This window comes from Hylobates moloch, unplaced genomic scaffold (genome assembly GCF_009828535.3).
Source record: "Hylobates moloch isolate HMO894 unplaced genomic scaffold, HMol_V3 SCAFFOLD_2, whole genome shotgun sequence".
Taxonomy (NCBI): Eukaryota; Metazoa; Chordata; class Mammalia; order Primates; family Hylobatidae; genus Hylobates; species Hylobates moloch.
This window is the reverse complement of record NW_026652277.1, coordinates 146,779,262-146,796,459: the sequence shown is the minus strand read 5'-3', so window position 1 is coordinate 146,796,459 and position 17,198 is coordinate 146,779,262. Positions and strand designations below refer to the sequence as shown.

General features: G+C 35.3%; 1 protein-coding gene across 1 annotated transcript in view; it reads right to left on the bottom strand.

Annotated features, from left to right (window-relative positions):
* LAMA2 (laminin subunit alpha 2) overlaps window positions 1–17,198 on the bottom strand; it is a 656,337-nt gene that overhangs the window by 350,868 nt on the left and 288,271 nt on the right. The window contains exons 11-12 of the mRNA XM_058435730.1: window positions 11,376–11,516; window positions 8,858–9,031 (exon numbers count right to left, since the gene is read on the bottom strand). Coding sequence (XP_058291713.1) covers window positions 8,858–9,031; window positions 11,376–11,516 — 315 coding nt within the window. The remainder of the gene's footprint in view (window positions 1–8,857; window positions 9,032–11,375; window positions 11,517–17,198) is intronic.

The following is a 17,198-nucleotide window of genomic DNA, read 5'->3' as shown; positions in this document are numbered from 1 at the left end:
AACTCCTGACTTCATGATCCACCTGCGTTGGCCTCCCAAAGTGGTGGGATTACAGGCATAAGCCACTGCGCCTGGCCATGTTAGTTTTTCCTGATTGCTTTTACAATTTTCCAGTTATCTGTCTTTTTAATAATTTGATTCTGATATATCTCGACATGATTTTCTTGCCATTTGGGGTTCTGTTTCCATTGATTGATTTTCCTCCTGGTTGTGGCTTATATGCTCTGCTTGTTTATATACCTGGTAATTTTTGATTTGATGCCAAACATCATGAATTGTACATTGTTGAGTGCTGGATTTTGTTGTAATTAAATAGTACTGGACTTTGTTCTGGCATGCAGTTAATTTATTTGGAATAAGTTGACTTCTTTTAAGGCTTGTTTTCAAGATTTGCTGGGGTGAACCTAGAGTAGCTTGTAGTTTGGAGCTAATTTAGTCCCTCTTATGAAGACATTCCACTTTGGGTGTTAGGAAAATAAACTATTAGCAGCCCTGTATCAGCTCAGGAATTGTTTCTCTTACTACTTTTTAGTGATTCTTTCATTAGCCTTAGGTAGTTTTCTCTCACATATTTGCAACTCAGTACTCTGGTTTCTCTTTGCAGATATCTGCAGCTCTCTCCTTGTATCCCTCTCTATGCAGGTCAGGTTCCTCTTCCCTTGTATGCTGCCTCACAAATGCTAGCTGCCTTGGCCTCCATGAACCCTAACCTCTGTCTTTCAATTTGGCAAGGCCAGGCTGTGTTTGGCTTTTTTCTCAATATACCAATGCACTTCACCCTGGAGACTGTCCCCAGGCAATAATCTTGGGGCAATTGTAAACCTCACCTCATTTGTTTCTCTTTTTTCAGAGATCACAGTTTTATGCTATCTGTGGAAGAGTGCCTGAAAACTGTTGTTCCACATTTTTTCCCACAAGGTTTTCTTGTTGTTTAAGGTAGATAAGGAAATCTAGATACTATTATTCAATTATGGTCAGGAGCAGAAATCCCAATGTGTTGTCTTTATAAAGGTTTGTCTTTAGCATAATTTTTGAAAATTTATGATTTGTTTCAAGGGGAGTTTATTTTTATGTATAATGTGGAGTAAAGATGTAGAAATTTTAATTTTTTTCTCTAGATAATCAGTGTACCAGACCATTTACTGTATAGGGTCTATCCCATTGTCATTGATCTGCAATGCCTATTTCATTAAAAATTAAGTATTCATATATGTATGTGATATCTATGGGCTATTTTTTCAGATCTATTGGTTTATTTTCACACTAATAGCATTTTGCCTAAATCATTATATCTTTAAAAGTAAGTCCTCACTCTTTATATCAGATAAGATTTTTATAAGGTCATTAATTCCATTCATGGAGATTAGAACCCTCATGACCTAATCACTTTCCAAAAAGCCCCGCCTCTTTCCTTTAGAATTTCTATACACACACACACACACACACACACATATACATGTATATATATGTATATATATATGTATGTATATGTATATACATGTATATATATGTGTGTGTGTGTATGTGTATATATACACGTATGTGTGTGTGTGTATATATACATGTATGTGTGTGTGTGTGTGTGTGTGTGTATGTGTGTGTATATATATATATATTTTTTTTTGGAGAGTCTCGCTCTGTGCCCCAGGCTGGAGTGCAATGGCCCGATCTCGGCTCACTGCAGCCTCTGCCTCCTGGGTTCAAGCAATTCTCTTGCCTCAGCCTCCCAAGTAGCTGAGATTACAGGCGCTTGTCACCACACGTGGTTAATTTTTGTATTTTTAGTAGAGACAGGGTTTTGCCATGTTGGCCAGGGTGGTCTCGAACTTCTGACCTCAAGTGATCCACCCGCCTTGGCCTCCCAAGTGCTGGGATTACAGATGTGAGCCATCACGCCCCGCCTATAATTTCTTTTGATTATCCTTGGCCATTGGCTTTTCCCTACAAATTTAATCCTTGGTACTATTTATACTTATTGCTATTATACATGGCCTCTTAAAAATTTTTTTTGAAAAGTGTTGTTGATATAAAGAAACACGATTTACTTTTGTATATTAATTTTGCATATAGTCCCCGTATTGACTCACTGATTAAGAATTTGTCTGTAGATTCTTTTGATTTTACAAAGCAGATAATTATATCATCTACAAGTGAGTTTTATTTCTTCCTTTCCGATCCCTATATATTTTATTTCCTATCTACTGCACTGTCCAGATCTTCTAGCACAATGTTAAATGGGAGTTGTGATAGTGAGAATTGTTTCATGTTTGTGATCTTAAACAATACTTTAAACATTTTATATTAAGATATTTGCTATTGATTTTTATGTAGATAGCCTTCATCAGTTAAAGTGCTTTTCCAATTTTAGTTTTCAAAATTTTTCAGACATGAAGAATGTTTAATTTTACCCATTTCTTTTTCTGTATCTATTGAGATAATTGATTTTTTCTCTTTTAATCAGTCAATATGGTCAATTACTTAAACTGGTTTTCTAATTTTAAAGTAACATTAAACACTGATGATAAAGTCCACTTGGCCAATTTAGCCTGACTATTTTTATAAACTGATGGATTTGGGTTGTTAATGGTTTATTTAGGATATTTTCATCTATATTCATGAGTGACTTTAGGTAGGGGTTTTCTTCTTCATAGTCCTCTTGTCAAGATTTTTATATCAAGCCACATAAAATTACTTGAGGAGTAGGTCACAATTGTTCTATTCTCTGGAAAGTTTGTATAATTTTGCATTTTTTAAAAATTTTGAATTTTGATTGATCTTACTTCCAAATAAATAGGCCTGGAGTTAACTTCATTGGAAGGTTTATTTCACTGCTGATTCAATTACTTTAATGTTTATCTGACATTATAGATTTTTTTTCCTTTGAGTCAGTTTTATTAAGTTGCATTTTCCTAGAAGGATATTCTTTTTTCTAAATTGTATTCTAATTTATTGTGTGTAAATTTTCATAATACTCTTAATTTGTTTATTTTCTGATACTTCCTTATTTGTTTATTTTTCAAGTAATAGCAGTTATGCCCATTTTTACATTTCTAAAATTGTTTATGTGTGCTTTACCCACTGTTTGCTTGATTAATCTTGCCAGGGCTTTGAAACCATTTAGAAAACTTGTTGGATTTGTGTCCTCTCTATTGACATTTGTTATTCATCTCATTCATTTGTATTTATATAAATTCATATCTTTGTTGTTCCCTTTCTTTCGAATAAGCTGCTTCAGCATCTCTATTCCAAGGAACAATGCCTCGCAAGAACTAATCCACGGGCTGTGACGCAGCCTCAGGAGGTCCTGAGAATATGTGCCCAAGATGATTGGGTTACATCTTGGCTTTATATATTTTACGGAGACGAAAGTTGCAGGCAAAGACATACACCAGTGCATGTAAGTTATACATTGGTTCGGCTCGGAAAGGTAGGACATCTCGAAGCGAGGTGGGGGCTTCCAAGTCATTGATAGATTCCAAGATTTTCTGACTGGCAATTGGTCGAAAGAGTAAAATTCTGCCAGAACAGTTGAAGTCAGCTTGAGTTAAGAGGGTGGGTTGTGGAAGCCATGGTCCTTGTCATGTAGATGAAGCCTCAAGGTAGTAGGCTAAAGTAGCAGGCTGATGGTGAATGCCTCTTACTAGACCTTAAAAGGTATCTGACTCTCCAGAAAAGACTTAGTAAGGGAAGGAGATTCTCTATAGAATGCAAATTTCCCCAAGAGACAGCTTTGCAAGGTCATTTCAGAATATGTCAAAGAAATATATTTTGGTATAAAATACTTTGATTTCTTTTAGGGCCTGCTATCTGTTATGTTATGCTATACCAGAATGAGGTTGGAATTTGGTACCTTGTTGCTGTAAAGCGTCTGTCTAGTCAGTTTTAAAATCTCTGTTTTAATGTTACTGTCAGTCTGTTGTGTCTAAACTCCAAAGGGAGCAGGGTATAATGAGTAATGTGTAATCGTCCCTTCCCATGATGTTCAGGTTTCTTTAGGTTTCTTTGGGATTCCCTTGGCCAAGAATGGGGTCCGTTCAGTCAGGGGGCTTAGAATTTTATTTTTGGTTTACAAATTCTTTCAGTTTATTCTAGGCAGCAAACCTTCTTCCTGGTTCTACTCCATTGCCAAGTCAGTCTTGATGGGATCTGATTTATGGAAAAAAAAATCAACCACAGTTGATTTATCCTATTTACTTTTATAGCCATGCCATTCTTCACTTGCATAATGATCTTCTTAATTAACCCATTTAATCCAAGATTTAAATAGGAGGAAGTTAGGGATGGGGAGGAGGGGTTTGAACTCCACTTTTGAATAATTTTGAGGACTATGGAGCAAAGAAGTCACAAATACAAAACATGCTGCTCAAAGGAGAGTGGAACATATTTGCTAGCGAGTTTTTAATTATTTTGTAAAGCAAGACAGAATTCATCTTTCAACTCCCACAAATCCAACTCAATGGGCATTTCTGAGCAACCTAAAAAAAATGATTTCTTAGAATTTTGTTTGTTTGTGTTAAGCATGTAGCATCAATTACAAGGTACTTGTTGAGCTTCTTTTACGTGATGAGATCTACCCTGTCCTACAAATCTCAAATATCAGTTTCCTTCTTCAGATCTACAGCTTTAATTTGAAATCCGTGAAGTAGAACTGAAAGTCAAGCAAGAACAACAAAAGAGTTTACCAGAGATTACTTTTAGAAGCCAGATGCTATTATGTCAGGAGACTCTCCTAATGTGCATTTTAAACTAGGCTATAGGTATTCTTGGCAACTATATGAACAAATTTAAAGGCTTCTCTAAGCTAGAAACAGAAAGACAGCATAATGCTGTAGAAAATAAGCATGTTTTGGTAAAGAACAAATCACATAAGATTAATTTAATAATATTCAGAGACAGAATTTCAAACCTTTATGGTAATGCAGTAACAGCAGACAAGCCAAGCTAGCTTCTTTCAGAACTTTACAGATGCAAAGAGAATTGCTTTTGGAAGCTGCATTAACTATTTCAGACCACTAGGGTAACCTTAAGCAAATGATTGTTGCAATGTTCCAGTAGCACTTAGTTTACTAAGGCAGTAAATTATCCCAACTCGGAAATTCCCAAACTGTTTCTGAATAGCTGTAGCCTGCAGCAAACCAGCAGGATTCTTTGTCCTATCGCTCTTTCCACTGCTGCCTCGTTGCTTAAACAAATGCCCTAAAACCAAGCATTAACATTTGCCAAGCATTTTGAAAATGAAATGCACCTAGGATAGCCCTGTGGGTGCCTGATTTAATTCTCTTTGACTATCGAGAACGAGACGGGAAAATTAACACTTGATTCTGCCAGTGGTGCCAAAGATTCACTGGTACATAAGGGAAAAAATTTGAGGAATAATTCCTAGCTGAGATTGTGGGAATTTCAAAAATAGAAAGTATAAAAACGTGCTAAGTTTTCCTAGGCCTCATCCATTATCCACACATACACTTATAATCACTTACTTATACTTCATTATTCCAAAAGAGTAAAAATGTGAAAAATGTTTCACAGGATACAAAGCACTCCTTTGCTAAATTAGCTAGTATTCTTGAGTTTTATTACAACCAGGCAGACATCCATGTTAGCAAAAGTGTGTCCCATGTGAGCACACTTTTATTATTTGGGATTAGGCTCCTAAAAAAGAATAACGGCATGTGGCATCTCCATTATAAGAGAACATGCACAGCATATCTCCCTTCTGTTAGAAGAAACCTTATAACCAAGCAACTTGGAAAATGTTTGAAAGTCTGTATATAAATATTTAGGAAAAGCTAATAGCATCTCATAATTTTTTCCAATTAGGAAATAACACTAAAAAAGCAGAAGAAGGATTATGTACCATAGATTCCTGGTCATGGATGTAAATAAAATTCAATATTTAAGCAGATGCACTTGTATCTTGATATGCTATTTCTGTCAAATTCTGGCAATGGTTCTGATTCGAACAGCAATTACTGGTAAAGAATTTAGCCTCAACTATTTAGAAAAGTGGCTTTATTGAATTTACCAACAAGGCCCTACAATTTTCCATTTCCTTAGCAAGATATTAAATCAACCAAGCTGAGCGTGTCATCATGACTATAATTTACGTGATGTGACATGACAGTTAAGATGTACTGTGGTAATTTCTGAGAGCTTGCAGTATTATTGTAGTATCAAAAATTTATATGGTTCAGTTATTAAGGCAAATTGTTTCATTCATACTGAGATGCCTGACAGTAAACCACCAAGGGCTTCCACGTTACATTAAAAATGTCCTCCGTATTCAAACAATTTGCACACCCTGTTACTGTTATTTTGTTCACTGAATGGAAACGGCAGCACAGGCAAGAACAGCGTTTTGGTGTGAAAATGATCGGTAGGGGAATATGAAGAGCCTCACTGTGGGTTATAAGAAAGAAACATTTCAGCCAGGATAAGGGAAGTTATTGTTGGGAACCAACAAGTACTAACGGGATGTCCAAATTCTTTGTTCGGATTCTATCCAATATTCCATTTGCTTGCTTTCCTTCTGTCAGTTTGATTGTCAGCCAACAGAAAAAAAAATGCATATGACCAAAGAAGAAAGGATGGAAAATCTGGTAAATAATATTTCTATTATAAGCTACTTTAAATAAGCGTTGCCATCATATAAGAAATAAGGCCTCTGAAATTCATCCAATTTTGACCTAAGGCTCTTCTTGGAGCTCCTCAGAGTAGTTTTTTTAAAAAAATTGACAGTACATTTTTATATTTTTTTTTGGCAATTTTAAGCAGTAGAAATTCAAGTCTTATGTGCTATTTTGTCCTTTTTGGGAATACCAGAGTTTCCTAAATAGAATAGGATAAAATGGCTTCTTGCTGTAAAAGGCCTTGCAAATAAAAGTTTAATTAGATTTTTATTACAGCTATTGAATTTTATGCAACATATGCTGTCTCTTAAAATACATGTTCATTGAAAATGTGTTTTAGACATTTACACATTTTTTTTGTAATAGCATTCAGAGGTCTATTAAATATAAGAAACTGGCCATGAGTTAAAAATGTTTCAACCAGCCAACACCACCAGTTCCCATTCACTGAGTAGCATATGAGATACCAAGTTTTTCTATTTCAATACTCACATGTCATGCAAGAAAACCACTGACTATAAACATATTTTTATTTGCTTAATCAATGATGATTTCTTCATAAATAATGCTACATTTTGTTAGGTATAAACTAGGCTTAAACAGCATCAATTTAGGAAGGGATTTTCCCATCACAGCTTCTGGTGTGATCAGGTATTTTAACTATCAGCTGAGAAGGCATTAACTTTCACAGAACAAGCAAGTATTCACGTTTATAAATAAGTCACCAAATTTTGTTTCCAACAAAGTATTAGCCAAGATAAAATAAAATTCTAAACCCTAGGATATCTATCTAGATAGATGTAATCCACAACAGAAAAAAACAAGCCTGTATTTCTGAGGCTCCTACATTTGTTTATCTGTGTATGTTTTTACATATGTGTGGGCTTTAAAACAAACATGTGCTTCCAATCTGGCACTTTTAGGGTAGTTTCTGTCTGAGCTCCAGGAAATATGTTGTTTACATAAGCCTCATGGCAAGCATTTAATTAGTTATGTAATACATTTCTTTTCCAATTAGCATTCATATCAGGTAGAAGGAAAAGTAAATCTCTTGAGTATCAGTTTTGAAATGAAATAGAAACCGATGAGAAAAACTTCAGTAAGTATCCCACCACAGACAACTCCAGAAAACAGCTCTTTTCACATAAACACAACACGGTTTCTTCCAATAGCTGTAATTTGCTTTACGAAAATACACTAGAGGCTTCATGAATTTATTTGCCCATTCGAAAAGTTTACATAGAACATCAGCTACACAAAGTTGCATATTAAGGATGCTGTGGCTCTTTAAGGTCTTGTGCAACATGGAAGAAACACCCAACTCAATGTGATTTAGCTGGTTCTGGAAATCCAGTTCAGTGTGTATTTGATTTTGTCTTTCTTTAAAAGAATTAACTAAAACCCATTCTCACGATCAGTCAGTTAAAGCAGACAACCCCATCAAAAAGTGGGCAAAGGACATGAACAGACACTTCTCAAAAGAAGACATTTATGCAGCCAGAAAACACATGAAGAAATGCTCATCATCACTGGCCATCAGAGAAATGCAAATCAAAACCACAGTGAGATACCATCTCACACCAGTTAGAATGGCCATCATTAAAAAATCAGGAAACAAGAGGTGCTGGAGAGGATGTGGAGAAATAGGAACACTTTTACACTGTTGGTGGGACTGTAAACTAGTTCAACCATTGTGGAAGTCAGTGTGGTGATTCCTCAGGGATCTAGAACTAGAAATACCATTTGACCCAGCCATCCCATTACTGGGTATATACCCAAAGGAGTATAAATCATGCGCTATAAAGACACATGCACACGTATGTTTATTGCGGCACTATTCACAATAGCAAAGACTTGGAACCAACCCAAATGTCCAACAACATGGATGAAACTGGAAAACATCATTCTCAGTAAACTATCACAAGGACAAAAAACCAAACACCGCATGTTCTCACTCATAGGTGGGAATTGAACAATGAGAACTCATGGACACAGGAGGGGGAACATCACATTCCGGGTACTGTTGTGGGGTGGGGGTTGGGGGGGGCGGGGACAGCATTAGGAGATATACCTAATGCTAAATGACAAGCTAATGGGTGCAGGAAATCAACATGGCACATGGATACATATGTAACAAACCTGCACATTGTGCACATGTACCCTAAAACCTAAAGTATAATAAAAAAAAAAAAAAAAAGCAGAATAGCGGGAAGCAAGCATGGACTTACCTTGTTTCCCAGATAGGGAGCCGGCGCGCTCCAGTAGTAGCTGTGCGGCAGGGCTTGCCGGGCATCCGCGTTACTGATGCTGATCTGCTGAGGTGAGTCCAAGTCGTCCTGCTGGGGAGCCACTCGAATGCGGCCAGAAAGGTCAGTCAGATACCAGCCACTCATATCTTGTATCTTAGAGAAAACACACAGTCATCAGTAATTTAAAAAATATATCTATCAGCTTCTTTTCTCTTTCATGTTCCTGGTCGTGTCCACTTTTGGAAATTAAAAAAAAAAAAAACTACAACGATTTAGAAAAAACCTGAGCATTATGAATAAAATTAGACATATTATATGTACTCATATAGGCTTCCGTTGTTTATTTTTTTTCTTGATGTTTCTAGGAGGTTCGGAGGTATTCTATAATAATCTGTTTTCATTGAACCTATGCTTTTTAAAAAATTGTGGTTCCAAATACCACTTTCTTAAAAATAGAAATTCACTCAAATTCATACAACGGTTATAACATACACTTAATCAAACAGTTGGACTTTCAGTTCCATATTTTTTACTCCACTAGTAATTTATTGTTGCTTTTGGAAGAAACGACTTGAAAAAGTGTTGCATATGTATTTGTAATGCAGAAGGAAAAAGAAAGAAACTATGAAAGTACCTGAAAGGTGGTTTTTCATTCAGTATTTCCACCTCTCCCACTTTTTAAAATTTCTACTTTGAGGCTTAAGGATATTTGAACCCACCAGGCTTGGTGCTATGACAACACCTGGCAATACTGTATGTATTCCTTCAAATGGGGTCAGAAGTGCTGTGGGGACCCACAACCTAGATCCCTGGCCCAGAAATGGAAGGAACCTTAAAAGAGGAATCAGGGAATGCATAATGATTTGTTCTTACATCTTTATGCTCCAGCCAAGGTCAGGCCCACAGCTACACGTATAATTTAAAGCATCCTACCTAGTCAGGACAAAACACTGATTACTGAGGGCTTAGGATACTAGCTACCAGGAGCCTATTAGACATGCATGAACTGCTTCATGTTGTGGGTGACGGGAAGCAGAATGCTAAGGGTGACTCTATGTGGCTGAAATATTTTTTAAAATTTCTTCATAGATTATTTGACTCTGCTTATCCCAAAGCTGTGAAATCACTGCGATTCTCTTGGTTAAATGAGAAATAGAAACCAGGTACAACCTGTTGACTTGCTAGACAACAAGTAATACATTCCTTGCTCTTCTTCTCTATCTAACGTCACCCTTGAGGCATTCTAAGACAGTTGAGTGGGATTCTGTGTCTCTAGCATCTGATGATCAAAGCTTGAGTACCAGCTCTGTCCCTTGGCTGGCTATGAAACTTTGATCTATCAGTGGAGCAGTCTGGAGGGTGGGGTGAGACTTTATAAACAAAAGAGGAAGTTAGACTAGATGTCCATCTGTGGTTGATTCTTTGAAGTCTGCTCTGAAAGCAATATAGTTGACAAAGTATAGATAATATTCCATAATATGAGGCTTGACTTAAAAGCAATGCAAGCAGAGAAAATATTTTATAGCTCTGTTCAGGATTAGTTCGCTGTTTAAAGTTGAAAGGAAGAAGTGTTTAGGAAATAGTTTATCTAAATAGTAGCCTTTATAAAACACAACTCTGATAATGTCAGACTTTAGCTTAAAATTCTTCAGTGACACTCTAAGTAAAATATCTCAAATTCTTAGCATATTCAACCCTGTAAGTTCTAGATTCTCATTCCCCCTTCTAGACTTCTCTCTCTCTCTCTCCAGCCCATTTCCTACCATTCTGCACTCTTAAGTCCAGCCACACAGGCTGTGTGAAATTCCCAGAAGGTCCCATTTTCCTCTGACACTCTTCTGTATAGGGAGACAACGTGCTCTTTGCACAGAGTTGAAAAGGCAGTGGGTAGTGTAGGCAGTGAAGTTAGAAAGGTAAACACATTTATGTTAAAGAAAGAAAATTTCAGTGGCTATTAAATAGTTTAAGTAATAATTTTTCAAACCAACTCAGAATGAAGGTATTGCTTATATTTAATGTCCCCTTTTAATAATGAAAGAGCCTAGGCAACATCAAATAGTAACTAAAGGGTTGGTGGATAATATGCATAATGTATATAGATGATAAAGAGTTTTTCTCAACTTGTATACAAACATACTAGTAAATGGAAAATATAATTCATATCACAATGTCGTGTTTTCTCTCTTAAATCATGCACCCTTGGAGTTGAAACCGTAATTGCATTATTGTTTCATAGAGTAACCATGGACACTAAAAAGACTATGTCTACCTATTCTAAGAAATTCCAGTCTACACAATATTGCAAATACAACCTCAAAGGCTTTGAGCAAAAATGCACAACAGCATTTGAGGAAAATTCCATTACTTCTTCATGTAACTTTATGTAGAAGTTCCCTATCAGAAAAAAATATATAAAAATTTCATACAAAAAAACAACAATGAAAGCAACAAAGAAGGCTGATGGGGCAGCAAACAGAACCAAATGGTGCTCGCTTACTTTGCCATAGGTCCAGTAGGAACTCTGACATCTGTTTGAAACCCCTGAACAGAAACACTCATCGCAGCCTTTCCAATTATCCTCTTGCAAATTGAAGAAGCCAGATTTGCAACGACTACAGTCTCCTCCTTCAACATTCTCCTGCAAATAAAAAGATATATTAGCAACAGAGGTATCCTTCAACATTACGAGGTGTGTCCATGTCTGTATAAGGAAAATATTAACTGTACATTCTTCATTTTACCCTCTCAACTATATTTAATGTATAACGATATTTTTAAAAATCTGCTCAAAAGCTCTGTGTTAAGCTGTATCCTTTCTAATTACACTGGTGAGAAAGATTATTGGATGCATATCTACTCTCGTAAAAGTGACTATTTTGATCTTCATGTAGGTTGAGCGTAGAGTAAATGTCATGATAAATACCTGTGCAGGAATGCATTAGATGGACTAAAATGGGGCCAGTTAGGTTCACTGTTCTGTTATTGAGCTACTTTATTTAAAGTTCACCGTTCTGTTATTGAGGTACTTCATTTAATTTTATGGTAAAATTAAAGACATTAATACATGGATGTATAATAGAACATTGACATTACACCAGTTATAAATACTTTTCACATTTCAGATTAAAAATATGTACATTTGAGGCAGGCATAGGAATTTGACAGGTAGAGAAACTGGGGTAAAGATCAGATAAAGTAGAAAGGTAGCAAAGTTTTCCCCTGGTTAACCTTTTACAGTGTTTTCTGTAACACATCAGTACAGTTAGTCACATAGTGATACTATGGGAAAGATCTATTCTCATTCTGTGACTGCTCTCCAGACTGGTTTCATTAATCTCAGTATACTGAAAAATTATTTGTATATAGTTCAGCTTAAAATGTGGACTCAGGCCAGTGAAAGCTGACCATATAACGAAAAACAGGGAAGGATGTAATCTCTCAATTTAAAGAGCAGTTAATCTTGATGAATACTTCTAAATGAAGGCATCCTGCTTTCCAGGAAACAGATTTGTAATATTCCCTACATATGCATTTTCTCTACATTTCCCCTCTCCCTTGAATTCCCTTATTATGAATTCTGAGGCTTTTAAAAAAATTCCCTTGGTCAACTAACTTCTCTCTCAATGTAGTTTTTGTGGCCATTTATACATTACCCTATCACAACCACAAAAAAGTGTTGTTCAAAGACTGTTCTCTCTAGCTATCTACCATAATCTATTCAGAAGTAGAAATTCTGTCTTACAAACTTTATAGTCTGAGAAAATAACATGGCTCGTGGTACAGCATTGAGCATTAGCTTCATAAAATTTATTAAGTTCAAATAAATCTCTTGGCAGTCATGTTTTTCACGCATAGCAAAGTGCTGTACGCATAGTACGAGCTGAATAAAAACATCTTTAAACAAACCTGGATTGAGCAGAAGATAGGGATGATAAAATCTGAGAACATATAAGGAAAATCAGAAGAGAAGAGAAAAATAGCATGAAGAATTAAGGAGAAAATTTTAAGAATAAACAAAGCGGTCCTCCTTATATCCAAGAGAATAATTTGTTTTAAATTAACTTTTTGATACTGAATTTCTATGACTCATTTACAAACTCAGCCACTTCTATGTGGGAACCTTAATAAGCACTGGCCCAAGATTTTTGCCGCTTACTTTTTAAGGCAGATTTCAGACATTTTGAAATGATAGATATCAGCAAAACTAATCAAACTAATTTCAGACTTACAGTGACAAATAAATCCCCAAAGCACTGAAGTTGAGAGCATCCTCACAAGAGGATAAAGGCGAGAAAGATGAAATACATCTGTAATTATGATTTAGTTTATCCCGTTGAGGACACAGTACAGCTGTTCTGTACACTGTGTTCTTATGCGCTTGGTCTAATCTACTTTTCATTTACTCTAATTTGAAAGCTTATAATGCCACTATTCTGAGATTCAGACTAAGTTCAACAATTAGAAATTTGCAGACATTAGCTACATTTTCCTTAGCTCCATTTTAGCCTAATAAAATGACCTTGAAAAAATATGATTAAATAATTTCATATTCAATTTTATTTAATAACCTGAAGCAACACATTAGGGTAGGAATTCTAGGCGCTATGAAGATAAATAAGTCAAGGTCTCTGTCTTTAAAAGCCAATATCTAGTTGGGTAAAAAGATATACTCACAATCAACTGTAATGCAAGGTGGAATATGGTAAGTGCATCTGAGAAATAAATAATTACGGGAACATAGAGGAAGCACTAATTTCTGCTATAAGGCTTAAGGAAGCTTTATGACAGGAGTGGATTTTGACCTGATCCTTGAAGCATGGTTTAAAAATTCAACTTGTGGACACAGATAGAATGAGAGACCGATGTTAGCAAAGACATTAGGAACAAGAATTCATTTTAAAAGTTGGAGGTTTATTCATTATTTATTTTTCAAGACAAATGTGCAGGTTGAGCATCCCTAATCAGAGAATCCAAAATCTTAAATGTTTCAAAATTTGAAACTTTGAGGCACTTATATGATGCTCAAAAGGAATGTTCATTGGAGCATTTCAGATTTTGGATTTTCTGATTAGGAATGATCAGCCAGTATGTATTCTGCAAATATTCCAAAATCCGAAAAAATGCAAAATCTGAAACATTTCTGGTCTCAAGCATTTTGGATAAGGGATACTCAGCCTGTATTTAATACTTCCTATATGCTAGAACTTCACTTGGTACTTGAGATCTAGGGCCCTGCCCTCAGAAAGGCCATCCTAAGAGATATTCCTTAGGAATTGGTAAGTCATTAGCGGTTGTTCATTAGGAGATAGATCAACAGAACTATACTTGAGTCACTTAAGTTGGCAGTAGCAGGTAAAATATCTACGAAATGTGAGACATTGGCATAAAGAAATCTTTCTTTACTACATTATAGAGTATATTTTATATAATTTAGAGTAGCACAATTCAAACACAGAAGTACAGTGTTCTGGGACTTTTGCGCACATCTTCATAGAAGCCAAAGTTTCCCGCCTTCTATTAGCTTGTTAATATTCATGATCTTAACAGTCTAGTTCCAATTCTTTCTATGTGTCCCCAGGGACATCACTGTGTTTTCAAAATTTCTTTGTGACTCATCAACCATTGTCATCCATGAGTCAGCCCCGAATTGCATTCCTGGCTTATTCTTGGAAGATCCTCTTGACATGAATATTCTAGGACTTAAATTTTTTTGATTCCCAGCTTGAAAGTGAAGCCATCTGCTTTATGGTTGAGCTCTTTGAATAATTTAACTTCCTCTGTTATCAATATCAAATTATTAATAAATGCTTTGCTCATTATTTCTTATTGTTGCTTTATTCTTTATATTATTCGTTCATCAACTCATAGCTGAACTATTATATACAAGACATATGAGATATCAGAGGGAATATAAAAATGCCTTCAAGAGGATTATAGCAAAGGAAGTAGGAATTTTCTTTTTTGCTGTAGTTCCCTTAGCACAGTTTCTACCTGGAGAAATAGAGTCACGATAGTTTCCCTATGTACTTTCTGATGAGGCTGACTTCAGATAAGTATATTACAAGGTAGAAGAAAATCACTGCTGTAAGAGGGGTACAGACAACATGTTCTGGATCTGACACCAAATTCATCACCAGAGTCCACTATGCCCCTGAAGGAAAAAATAAGACAGAAAAACCATGGAGTTGAGCAAAAAAGATGTATCCCAAGATTTTCATGATAAGATTAAAATAGGCTACTGTCGCAGTGTCCTCTTCCAGATGTAAGAATGTCTCCAGATGTAAAAATATCTACTAAAGGGCATTTATTGAAATAAATAAATAAATAAATAAATACACAGAGTAAAACCATAATTTTATTCTTTTCTTGCCATTCATAAAATTGGCACAGACCATATATTATACCTTATTACCACCATCCAATTCAGTCCCTAAAGCACAGATGGGAATATAATTGACCCTAAATATCGAATTATGATGGTAAAGTTTTGTACCTTACAGATTGAATGTTATTTTAATCATCATGAGATTTCTATTTTCCTTTATAATTCTATAACTTATTTGTACTGATGAATTTTAAAAAGTTATTGACATATAATTTTTTCTTTTTTTGTTTATCTGTACTTCAATGGTTGCAAAAACATAATTTAATAAAAATTTTTAAAGTTGTTTTAACTGTTAATCTAAACAAAATGGAGTCTAATCCATTAAATCTCTCAGCATTCCTACTGGTAAGCTCCTATTGATCCAATAAGTTCCTTTTAACACTTTATTTGTATAGAGTCCATTAGTGATTCTTTTCAATTTGCATATTTAACGATAATTTTCACACTACAGTCTATAAAACACGGTAATTTATAGAACGCTACAGACTTCCACTCAAGAAATTAATATTCATTCCCTTGTATCACCATATTTTCTTAAAACCAAATATTCTACTTTTGCTATTTCTGTACCATTATTCTAATGAATTACATTAATAAAATGAAATATGAATGTAAAAATTATTTACATTTTTCCATTGTAAATAATTCATACATAAATACTTTTATATTCTCACATATTATGATATTAAAACATGTCACTTCACTTTAGACTAGTGTTTTCAATCTACTTAATCTATTTTTTATTATCATGTCCCTATGGAGCCTATACAGTCATTTTTTCATAATCATCCCTACCATGAAACTTTAATACTCCAGATATATTTTATGTACAGATGCACCATGTGAATGTTTGCCTTTACATAAAATCGATATGATATTTTTGTTCCCCAAGAACCTATTTTCATTCTTTTAGGAAGAAATGTGTGCTTTAGACATCTATTTCTGTTGAACATAGTTCAATGTTGTGGCCTACCCTACAAAAAACTTATCATGGCTGCCTTTTTTTCTATAGTTCTCTTTTCCATTTAAAAACAAAGTTGAATTAGAAAAATTTTACTAAATTCTTCTGCTTTTGATTTCTTGAAATGAGATACTATCGTGTTGACATCAATTTTCTTTTTGCTATAGTTTCGTCAGTATAGTTTTTCTCTGTAGAAATAGTCACCGCAGTTTTCTTGTATTCTTTCTCATAGAAGCTACCGCCTTATAAATTAGGTACAACTTCAGCAGTACATATTGAACTGTGATTGTTAGTCAGCCGGGAGTACTACTGACAAAGTTACCAGGAATAGCTCCAGTGACATTTATTTTTTTGTGTGTGATAATTGCTTCAGGAATTTCTCAGTCATGCTTGGTTTTTTGGTAGTTTATAGTTAATTACAGGTTTTCTTCTGTTGTGACCTTTAGACTAATGCATCCTAGTATTAAAAGAAGTTAACAAAAGAAGGATAATTAGTTAATTAGCAGTATTTGTTGAGGACTTACTCCTAAAACACACCTTTCCAAGGCTAGATAATAGTTGATGGGTTAGGGAAGGAGAAGGAAATACATAAACATTAGTTTTCAATTTTCACGAGGTTAGCTTTCAATACTGTGAAAGAGAACCAGAGCTGGACAGTAGTTAAAACGATGAAAATAGGCTTCAGTGAGAAACCATTGCAATAGGGAAAAAGCGACCTTAGTAAAGAACTAGCCTCCATTCCCAATACAACATGAACAAGTAGGGATTCAGTGCCGAGCAACAGGGTGGAGATTTATAGCCACGAACAAGGATCGGGGGCAAACAATCATTAAGAGGAGACATCAGGGGTAGGTAGGGGGGATTCTTGCTAAACCAAATTAACAGGATTCTTGTTGAAGACAGGCCAGAGGGATCAGATACCAAGGGTAAGTGGTTCTTAACACACTGACTTAGCAGAATTCTTGCTATAACCA